The 11,927-nt window shown below is 40.6% G+C and overlaps 1 protein-coding gene across 1 annotated transcript in view; it reads left to right on the top strand.

Annotated features, from left to right (window-relative positions):
- The window catches only part of LOC115596858 (phosphatidylcholine:ceramide cholinephosphotransferase 1), a 29,761-nt gene extending 23,750 nt beyond the window's left edge, over positions 1–6,011 (top strand). Inside the window, exons 4-6 of the mRNA XM_030442285.1 lie at positions 1,395–1,548; positions 2,168–2,334; positions 3,531–6,011. Coding sequence (XP_030298145.1) covers positions 1,395–1,548; positions 2,168–2,334; positions 3,531–3,707 — 498 coding nt within the window. The 3' untranslated portion in view covers positions 3,708–6,011. The remainder of the gene's footprint in view (positions 1–1,394; positions 1,549–2,167; positions 2,335–3,530) is intronic.
- Positions 6,012–11,927: the final 5,916 nt, after the last annotated feature.

An 11,927-nucleotide genomic window follows, 5' to 3' on the forward strand; every position in this document is an offset into this window, starting at 1 on the left:
GGCCTGGCTGATTACCGCTTTTGGTATTCAGCTTTTTGCCGACTCTCTGCGGCTGTGTTTTGTTGATGTTATTTTGTTCTGTGTCAGATATCCGATAAAATACATTTATTTAAAAATGTGTTACTTTGGCTTTGATGCTAAATAATAATAAAGTATTACTAATGCTTCCTAATTCCTTAGTCTTTATCCCATAAATTATGATGTATTATTCAGTAATTATCACTGGTAATAAGTAGGTAACTACAGAACAGCTAACAACAGAGATACATCTCCACTAGTATCCACCATGTATTCATTTAATTAATCTGATATCGTTACATAGGCAAGTCGTAGGCACCAGTTACCCATCAATATTAAGTATCGGTTATAGTCATCCAAGTGTTATGTTGGCATCAGCCCAAGTTTAAGTATGTTCTTACAAGAAAAAAATAAAGTACTATTCAATAAATGACTGTCTCAAATAGATATTGTTCATGGCTACTCCCATTTCTTTCTAAGCTAAAACTGGACTGCAAAAGGGAAACCTTGTTTGTGTCCACTTTTTTACATCTAATAATATACTATGATTAACTGGATAAGTAGGTAGCAATCAGTGGACTGTAAAAGGGATACTGAAGTGTTGATAATCTGAATTAGCAAAGTAACTAGTAACCAAAGTTACCACATAAATGTACTGGACTAAAAATGAGAGAAACTGTGAATCCTGCAAATGTATCAATGTACAGTAATGAGTAAATTGTTGTATTGCATACCATCACTGGTGTGCACAGTATATCTGCTTTAAATACTGGCTGTGGGTGTCATTGAGTACTAATAATAGTTATGAGTATTGGCCTGAAAAAAAAAATAATCAAAAACATATCGGTCAATCTCTTTCTTGTAATGCTCTGCTGCAACCCTTTGGAAGCAAACAGGATTAATAATACAGGTTGTTCAGGCTAACAATTCATTCATTCACATGAGGATTTGGATTTTCAGTTTGTTTTTAATTCAACAATACTGCTAATCTAAATGAAATATTAGGGGATAATCTGCATGCATTTTATGAGTTAATGGTTATTCGACAGATGAGGATTTTATTTATAAAACGTAGTTTACTCCTGCAGCATTCCACAGTTAAGTAGTGCTAAAAAAGGTGGAAAAATGATTTAAGAGATGAGTCGAATGCAGACTCGATGGAAAACTTGATAGCAGCTGTCCTCATCTCTGCCGTGAAGAAATGAACACAGCTGTCTGGATTAACTCAAATTGTGCTGCCTTTGTCCTTCTCTCTTCCACACACATCATATATTTGTTTATCCTCCATGGTCAGATTTGATACTTTCATTTAATAATCTAAAGATGATCTCATCAATGTCTGTTTTTTTTATTATTTTTTTTATTTCTTATTTCAGCTTCTCGGGAACTGGGAGGCGCAGATGAGGAGAGTAATGAAGATGATTGCCGGTGGGGGCCTATCGATCACAGGTTCTCACACCATGTGTGGAGACTATCTGTACAGTGGCCACACTGTCATGCTAACGCTAACGTACCTCTTCATCAAGGAGTGTAAGTTCCACTGTGTTTATACGACAGTATAAGCAAGAACATACAGGAAGGTTTTACCTCTACACCACAAATGACGCTCAGTTTACGTGGTTTGTTTTTAGTCAAATGCAGGTCAGGTGTCACGAGAGGGATCCAAATCAGAAATGGTGATTGGGATGTTTAACCATGGTTGTTCTCTAATTGTATTAGTTTTGGTTTAGGTATTTAAAGTGTGGTACTGCTGGCTTTCTCAACGCTTCTCTAAATAGTGTCAGGAAATTAAGACACAAAGGAAATGAGTGTCAGTTTAGCCATGTGAAGACATTGTTCTGTTACATAACCCCCCCGTTCCTCATTTCCATTATCTGGCACACCCACTCGGTTCATCGACAACCATATAGGTCGTAAGTTAAAGAACTTTTAACTGTTTGAGTCAACAGTTCTTTCCGTCTGTGACTTCACATGGTTTTGACATTATTTTCCACCAGGTTCATGCTGACAGACCTGATTGATATAGCAGTGACATCTAGTGGTGAAAACAGAGCAGTGGACGCCTATTGACCCATTTAAAGAGTGTTAACTGCTTATTTAGAGTTGATGCCGTTGGGTTTAATCTGTCATCGCTGTCTCTGATTGGCAGATTCCCCCAAGCGGTTCTGGTGGTACCACTGGTTTTGCTGGACCTTGAGTGCTGTGGGGATTTTCTGCATCCTTCTGGCACATGACCACTACACTGTGGATGTGCTGGTTGCATACTTTATCACTACACGCCTCTTTTGGTGGTACCACACCATGGCCAACCAGCAGGTGAGTTTTGTCTACTTATGTTGCACAGAGCATTGATTTTGCGTTGATGTCCAGCGCTAACCAGATGTTTTATAGAAAATGAGATAGAATTCAAATCTTTAGACTGGGGAATAGGATTTGCCTGTACCGGGGATATTTGCCTGAAATGTCTTTTTATTTTAAACCCCCCCCCCCCCTTTTTTTTTTAACCTTCTTTTTGTCAGAATGTAAAAAGTGAATTAAAAGTCCAAGTGCTATAGGGGTCAGGGCCGGGGGTCCAACCTGATTACTCAATGAGGTCAAGGCTGGATAAGTTGGAGAATCGCTGACAAAGACTGTGAACACAGAGGATGGTCTAGGTGGGAAAACGTGGCACATGTCTTCCTGCGTTCTCACCCAGTTGCAGATGATATCGATTGTTGAACCATCTCCACAAGTTTTTTTGTCAGTGCTGTAAATAAGCAACATGTATTTCAGCTTTTCTGGAATTATCATGTTTTAAAATTCTGTGCTTGTAGTCGGCAGTAAAAAAAATGAAATGCTACTCGTATAAACGGCACGATAAAAATATACTGTGACTATCTCATACTTGAAAGTCTTTTTTGGGCTCCAGTGTATCATGTGACGTTGAAATGAAACGGTTTAGGTCACCACGAAAGCTGGCTTCACAGTGTGGTGCTCTTCCTGGGGGCTTGGTATCTGTACGCTTTAATAAGAAGCTGCAGCTGGCAACTGAAGATGATTCAACTGATTAGCTTAGCTTAGTTAATGACTGGAAATAGTTTGGCACATCTGGATGACCTGACCTCTTGCTTTTGTATGACGTGTCAAGTAAGTGAGCTTGTAGGCAAAAAAAAGGCCACGAATCTTCTGTAACTCGTGGCAATAAAGAAAATAAGCGCATATGTTTAAATGTATCTTCTGTAAAAACCTGTGGAACTGCAGCGTGATGAAGTATCTTTAGCTTTCAGATATTTCATTTGCTGGATTACCAGAATGAATACATTTCCATCTTGTTATTTGACCTGTAAATGATCTACCAAGTACAACGTTGTATCTGATTTCCACCTGTCCACTCCTGCACTTAAAGGGGTCCTCGTGGAAGTAGACCCTGAATAATTTGTATGGAATTGTTTCGTAGCAATAACTGTCAATTAAATGTGCATCAGATATTTAACAATCCCACTAACTAGTATCTCTTCTCTGTTCCGTTTCAGTCACTGAAAGAGACGTCACAGAGTAATCCGTTCTCACGGGTGTGGTGGTACAGACTTTTCCTATACTTTGAGGAGAACGTCAACGGCATGGTCCCTCGCAACTATCAGGTGCCGTCGTCGTTGCGGGCGTTGCCGTGGAACCGAGGTGTGAAGTACAGCAAACTGGACAATCAGTGACCCTTATTGTGTGGAAGCGGCAAAGGACTTTGACTTCCAAAAGTGCTGTTTTTTCCCTTGGAAGACGGCACTGTTCAGTGTAGCGCGCTGTCCTTTCACCTCTAGTAACAGACACATCCCTGTCCAAATGGGTAGCACTGTGACCCACCTAGTATTTTTTTTTTTCTCTGTGTGTAAACATATAATATTTTTGTTCTCTCTCGTCCTCTTTCTCCTCCGTTATAGTTGTCAACACAGAGCACTAATTTATATTTGTTTTGTGTCTTTTCCTCTTCATGTGACAGTGACATGTGACGTGACAGTTTCTCCTTTTGTAGCAGGTCTTGAACCATTTCGACAAACTTCTAAATCTCAACTTGTTTTTGGCCATAAGGACTCAATAACTTTTTTTTCCCCCCCTCTGCACAAACCATAGTTAACGTCTTCATGTTCCTACAAGCTTATTAGTGCAAATGGTGTCAATCAAAGGCGTATTTGATGACCAAATTGCCATAAGCTTTTTCCTTCTTCTTCTTCTTCTTTTTTTTTAATAGATTACTTTTTGTAAACAGTCCTTGCTAAAATGAGTCAAAGGTGCAAAAAATACTTTTTTTTAAGTATGACAAACTTTATTTTTCAAAAACAAATGATGTCCAAGAAAAGATTTTTAGATTTTTACCTTTTTCAAGATGGATAACTGAGAGCATAAGAAACTAATGTGGTTTAACATTATTCCAGTGCCTTTCTTAGCTTGATTGTAAAACAGTTCAAGTACTATGTGTCTTGTGTCCCCCTGCCGCGGCTGTGACCTCACCACAGTACGAGGTGGTACTTAGTTAACAGTCTCGTTCCCATGAATGTAAAAGCAACTACGCCAGCCTTACCAGAAAATTGGTTTCCTCAAAATTAAGTGCAGTGAGTGATATGTCCCTTTTTATTTATTGATGCGTTATGATGTCAGTTTGTGTTTCATTGGATAATGCTGTTCTAACAGGAAGAAAATGACTGTTAATTGTGTTTTTATGTCCGTAACATTTAATTTTTTTTACCAATCAGTCTTTAACCAACACCAGCCATGTCCAAAGCCCGGTCATTGATGCTCAGTCATCAGCTAGCTTTTTCTTTTCAACAATATCTGCTAAACATCACTGCCTGATTGGAGACTGGATAAGAAATTTCTCCGAGGTGCAGAGTCAAGTTATTCTGGACCTCACGCTCTTTTGCATCATTGTTGCATCTGTTTGCTCAGGAGATAACGAGCCCCTCTATTTTGCTCCCCGCATCGGGTCCGATTTTGAAATTGGAATTTTCCTCGTGGCTGTCCCGTCTCCTAACCTTTTGTTTTGACGAGATCTAGAGTAAAATATGACATGAGTTGCGAAAACGAGGCTTCAGGCAAAGTTTCTGAGCATGTCTGTGATGAATCTTCCTTTGTTTAGTTTGTCTTGTGCTAAATCCAGCTGCTACCTTACGATTAAAGGTCAGTGTATCGGCTACGCCACCACCTCGGTAGCTCAACATGGCACATGTGTGTGGGGAACGAGCTGAAGCATGATGCACAGAGCTCCTGATATATCTGGACATACGTGTGCAAACAGGACTTTGATTTCCATGAATGTGAAAAATGCGTCCTTATTGATGATCTTAATCATATAGATGTCGACTTGTTTTGTTATTTTTAATTGCTTTTTCTTTGTATAACTATGACTGAACTGTAAAAAAGACAAACGTATTGCACAAGTTCATCTATAGCAAAAGATTAACTCATCATGTGAATTTTCAAATAAAACGGATTACCTTTGAAGGCAAACTGCACTAAGCTTTAGATTATAAGACATCCAGATAATTAATAGTATTGATGATGTGACTAATTCTTTAAACCAAGGAGGAAGTGAGGATGTGACATTATTTTCAATGATGAAGAGTCTACATGTGTGGGGCAAATTACAGCACAGGCTTTACCTCCTTCCTGTTCCAATCATTTCACCCCTACAGAGAGTGGTTAGTCGCTCTTTAAGAGCACAGCAGGTTCCTCACATGCGGCCATATTTTGATTCGAGATTATGTTCGAGGAAATGGTCCAGATGTGGCTCTCTAATGACGCTCGAGGGCTTTCATTGTAGTTAATGTTCATCTTCTAGTTTGCCAATCAAGTTCTTGTTTTCGTATATTTTTTGTCTTTAAGAAATGAAAGTTGTCTGTTTCTCTGTAAACTTCTTCTTCTTTGTCCCTTTTTTTTGTGCGTATACCAGACGTTTGTAAGATATGATAAAGCATTCCACTTGGGATGCTTTTGAATAAAACATTTTACAATAATGTACTTGATTTACTGCGAGTCCCTTTCATTTTTCATTGTCTTTGTGCCTAAAGATGACATCATGGCAGACCCACTAACAGCCAGCAGATGGACACAGTGAGTTAAAGTGAGCGGTGGCCTCTTCCTCTAAAGAGTGTTTTCCTTCCAGCATGTATTTAGTTTTAATGCAAACAAGTCAAACTTTGGTCTCTTTAGATCCACTCGGGTGTTAACAGTCAGCCAAGCATAAGCTTTTCAAATAAACACACACTGCCTACACACACGGGGACTTATTCACAGTTCTGCTCTCTGACACATACATCATAGTAATGACTAAAAGTGGCTGAACTCTGCCCGTCACATTGAATATTCATCACTATGTTGAAGCGTAGAGAAAGGCATTGCTGGGTGTGATTTATTACTCATTTCACATTCAAAAACTCAGCATATCTTCATCACAGTCTCTCATTACATTTTGATTCAAGTGTTGTTTGGTTCAGTGATGCGTGGGGCACCACCTTTTCTCCAACAGATTCTCAACCACTGGAGAGAATACAGACGAGGGATGCACCATATGGATTTTTGCAGATATTTTCCGACTCATTTTTGCCGATTGCTGATGCTGATGTATGCACATTTTATCTTCCACCTAATTGCAGAGAACATGAAGTCTCTGCTGCTGTGCTGTTACCATATTTGTTACTTGCCTCAAGGAGATTGTTCGTATTATCACAGTTATCATTATTATTATCATTATGATACTTTTATTGATATAATTACTGCTGTGAAAACTGCAACGATCAATCAAATTAGTTGTCAGTTGTAACATTAATCGGCAACTATTTTGAAAACGCGATAAAGCAGCTGGCATCGTTTTAGTGAACTTCCTGCTGAACATTTTTCACAATTATCTAACATTTTATTGACCAAACAACTAATTGATCAATGAAGAAAATAACTGCCAATGAGAAGAATTGTTGGTTGCAGCTCCCTGATAAATCCAAGAACAAACACAGAACATCTCTTGTGTGAAACTTCCAGAACAGTTCAAACTTTGTCAGAAAAGTTGCTTGCAAATTATTAGAGGAGTGATCCGGCACTGATTATTGTCTGGTCTTACCATGGCAGCCTCTAGAGATCCGGGAGATCCAAATAAAACTAATTAGATCATGACCCCAGCTGCTGATAAATTGTTGCTGAGGGGTTTGAGTCACCTCTGGCATTTCCTGCAGTTGCCTGCTGAAGGAGAAAGAAGGCCCTCATCCTCCCTTGGATGAAAAGGGGCATATATTTACCTCGACTTGGTTCCTCGGCCAGCTGGAGAATTCTCTGGCACTCTGGAGAGCGTCGGACAGCCAGCCAAGACGAACTCCCACACGCTACTACTGTACACAGTAAGGAGAGGGAGGAGGGAGAGGTGGGGGTGAGTCTGTGCTTTAAACATCTTCCCGTTTCAGCTGACTTCATTAAATAGGCCAGAGTGATGGTCTCAAGATAGTTCTCAGCTTAATGTGGCTGAAAATATTTTAATTATGCAGGTGTGCAGACTGTACTGTGGACAGAAAACAGACGGTGTTCTTAATAACCGCCACCTGTCATTGGATTTGAGAGGTTGAGGTGGTAGAATACTTTGTGTTCTGCACTTTCTTCTGACTCAGGTAGTTATAGTCGTAAGATATAATTCAAGTCATACTGTGTTAATGATTTTACAACGTGACTAATGTGTTACTACGTGCCTATGCAGCCTGTTTTCCAATCTGGTCACTCTTTTTGCTCTGTTGTCTGTCAATTATTCTCCCACGGAAGAAATGTTTTACTCCATCTGTGAAAATACATAATAACTTAATTTTTACAACACAATGCACGGTCTTCTGCTATTAAGCAGCTGACTCTCCCTCAAGCCTGTAAAGCCAAGAGAAACAAGTCTGATTCATCGGTTCGCAAACAAATTCTCTTCTATTCTCAGCAGTGCTGTGGTCTTTATCCATAATACCATACTTAGTCCGTGAAGATAATGTTGTCGGAGTGCAAATCGAGTTTCGTCTATTAATGGATGGCTTGGAAAGTGGGTGGTATGAGAAAGACGGATCTGGGTAATAAAACTGCCATGGTGTACACAGTCATGTTCTGGACTGTATACTTCAGCCTGTCCTGTGCTTGTACTGGTGATCCTAAATGGAAATACAGACACGTTTACACACATATAAAGTCCATTTATTTTTATATCAGTTATCAGTTTGAACATAGAATTCCAGCTTTCTGCAGCACATATGAATTAGAATACACTCAGTGTTGTGTTTCTGACTACCTGGCAATTAGTAATCCATTGCTGTCTTTTTGCTCTGTTTGTGGTCTGCAAACTCCTGGGGGAAATATCTGGCTCTCTAACTGTTTCACTTTGTTAACCAGTTAGCTACCAGTTAAATGTGTTATTTGTAAGAAATGGCAAGGATTCTAAGGTAGCTCCACTGCTCACTATACTGGACTTGCCCCTCTCTGCTGTAGCTGTTATCTTTGGCTGTAGCAACAAGCTGCCATTAGCAAGTAAGCTAGCTCAGTTAGCCGTGGGGCTTAGTGGCCCAATCAGCAACCTCAGACCACAGGAATCAGGGCTCATCAACTGGCCTCCCAGTAAAAACACCAGACAGGGACTGGACACAGCCTCAGAGATACAAAGACAGGGGACAGAGGCGATTTACAGCCGCTCTGACCAAGACTATGATTCCAGTTCAAGAAGACAGCGGAGGCATGAAGTGGCAAAGGAGCGAGAAAGAGTCAGACACCAACTGCAGGGGAAAATGGTGTCTAGAGTTGGAATATTTTCTCATGTTAGTGATGTAGTATGTAGTGAATTGAGGATTTATTTCAACCAAACCAGAGTTGATTGTAGAGAGACAAACCAAGACTGCTTCAGTGAGTTTTGTTTCTCTTATGTGGCGTTTGAATGAAGTGTGTTTTTTTCAGTGAGTTAAGCTCTTCTTAGTTTGGTAAAAGGGAGAAACTTGGATTCAGATGGTGTACAGTTGTATTTTTCTGTTTAGTAATGAAATTAAATTATACATGTATAACAATATTTCCTTTCTTGACATTTTGTGAGTTTATTTTGTTACTTTATTAAGTAACAAATAGTCGCTTTTACATTTCCCAGCTGAAGCTACTGGTCGTGGCTGGTTGGTTAGCATGCTAACCTCAGACTACAGCTCAAGACATCAATGTCTCTGACATAACACTGACCCTGTTGTTTCTTTACCCTCTGATTATATAAGTTCATTTTAAAAATGAAAATCATTTAACTTACAATTCTGAGAATTTCTTGCAAATTGGCCCTTTGGCTGTGTCTGTCTGCTGTTTGATACTGAGCAGGTAATCTACGGTGAGATTTTAGAGTTTTCACACCAAGGAACAGCTACATGCTGCGGCTGAAAATGATGCTATGAGAGTTGCGAGAGTGAACCAGTACTGTAAATCTGTGGCAAGGACAGCTGAACAATGAGCTGAAAGTCAGGTGAAGCTGCCAATTCAGGTGAAAAATACCTGTAAAATCATGACGGCGGGTGACCTGTTTCAAATGGTCAATCACATACAGTAAGAATAAACATAAAAATCTTGTTTATAGCCACTTTTCAGTGTACAGCAGCTTGATATTCTCTGTGGTCCCATTTGCTGCAAGCAGGGATTTGAAAGACAGCAAAAATGCTAAAATAGCAGCTTTCAAAATCATCAAGAGGAGGTTTTTTTATCTTTTAAAAAAAAAATCAAGGTCTATAGAGAAACAACACTGCACAGTTTGGAGGTCTCTTTTCATTTCAAGTTCCCTCTCAAGAGGCTTGATATGATCGAAGCACTCCAGGCTGAGTACAAACGTGGCTGCTGCTGCTGAGCACGGTGACGGTTGTAATGATGACAGTTATTTTCATCACACTATCAGGGCTGGTGAGATCTAACGCCGCCCACTCCACCATCAGGGCTCTACAAATCTCAAGAGGCGATGAAATGACCAGAGCTTGAGGAGGTGATCATGTCACCCTGCTAACCACTGGAGTTTATCCTTGCTTCAGAGCTTGCTCATCTCGCCACGCTCTGTCAGTCGGACCAACACTGCGCTGCAGTTTCAGTCCATGTACCACTGGAGAGGTGACTCAGTAACTTGCAGTCATAACAGCCAATCTGACAAGGTGGTGATTTTCAGCGGGGGAGGTCAGCCCCGGGCCCCGTGGCGCTCTAAGAAGGTTTGAGGCAGGAGGTCAAGTGCAGCTCAGACTACCTTCTGAAATGAAAGAAGCTTTAGACTGTATCCCTGTCTGAGCGTTACTTGCTCAGGGATTACTTCAGGAAAACGACATACTGTGTGATATAACAAAGTCAAAAGTCAACTCGCACCAACTGAGGGGACACTCTCATGACTGATGGAAACAGTTTCTGTGCCATCTGTCCACCGTCCTTTGCCACTATTGCTGGCACAGCAGACGGAACAAGATGTCGTTGGTCATCCTGCCACTGTACCTGGGAGGGTGATTTTTAATGCATCATCATCCTTGAACAAACACTCTGATGTCTGGCTGCGGGGTAGTTTCTTTTCTTTGAGGGGTTTTGGAAATAGACCACATTGCCTGCACGTTAGGTTGAGCAGATGGCAGACTGATTCCTGTCAGATTCTTCAGAAAGTGAAGCCAATCTGGAAGTGCCTTAAACCTGCATTCTTCACTGAGCGGTTAGCAGGGCGTGACTGCACTGGTTTAAATTTGATGTCGAATTGTATGTAAGCTGATGAGCAAATGAATCTACTTTTCACTTGATTTACAACCCCAGTAAAGAGCTCCTTATGAAGTATTTGGCCTCAATTGCTATCGTCAAGTGCTCTTCAACACAGCATGATGTTCATGTTGTAATTATGATCCCGTTTAGAGTAAAATAGTCAATACCAAAGTGGCTGCAGGTTTTCTGTCAGATCCAACTAGGAGATTCTAGTCCACAAACTGATGGGTGAAATCACAGTGGGCATCCAACGGTGATGTCATAGGGTCCTGGAGTAGATCTGTACATCAGTGCAGCAAATAAAAAAAAGCTGGAGGGCAGAGAAGACAAAGAGATGTCAAGTCATTCCTTTAAACCTTTGGACCACATGAGGGCAGTGCAACAAGCCTATTATCATCATGTTATCGCCTAATAAAGTTTATACGTTATTGCTGAAATCAATTGCGTAAAACCAAAACAATGAGCTAAAATGCTGTGTAGAGCTGAGGGAAAATGCAAAGTTGGCCGGTGAATCCCTCTGTTTCGTTACTAGAACAGACACAGGCAGAGGACCATGTCTCTTTATAGGGTGTTTTCACATATAGTCCCCTTAAAGCGAACCGAACTCAGTCCTCTGTAAGTGGACCAAAAAGTGGACCAACAGAAAAAGAACTCAGTTCTTTTTGTGTTCACATTGTGAGTTTATTACAAAGAGGACCGGGTTCTCTTTCTGGTCATGTTCAGCTTTGATGGGGCCTCAGTCCCAGTACAATACAGTGAAAAAGGCGAAGAGAACCCGGTGAGCTTTGTGTTCACAATGCGCAGATTAGGCGAACCGTACCACTGACTTTTAGCGAACCGTACTACGGTTAGTTTCAAAGGGGTCTGGGTACGGTTGTTGTGTTCACATATGCGCAAAAAAATGCTGAGTCATCAGTCTGAGTTCGTTTGAAGGGCTGAAAGGGACCAAGTGTGAAAACACCCTTAATGTAGGGCCTCAGGTTGGGAGAGACGACAGGTGAGGGTAACACCTATGCATGTGCATCACAGCCTCATCAAACCTTCCTGTCAGAGCCCATAATGAAAAGTTAATGTTTCTGAATCCAGAAAATATTCCTTTTCCAATCAGCGTACACTGACTCAGAATCCAGACCTGATCAGGCTTTGAAAGGCCCATAAGCAAATCTGACAGATTTTGAAATATGGCAGCG

The sequence above is a fragment of the Sparus aurata genome, chromosome 15 (assembly GCF_900880675.1).
Source record: "Sparus aurata chromosome 15, fSpaAur1.1, whole genome shotgun sequence".
Taxonomy (NCBI): Eukaryota; Metazoa; Chordata; class Actinopteri; order Spariformes; family Sparidae; genus Sparus; species Sparus aurata.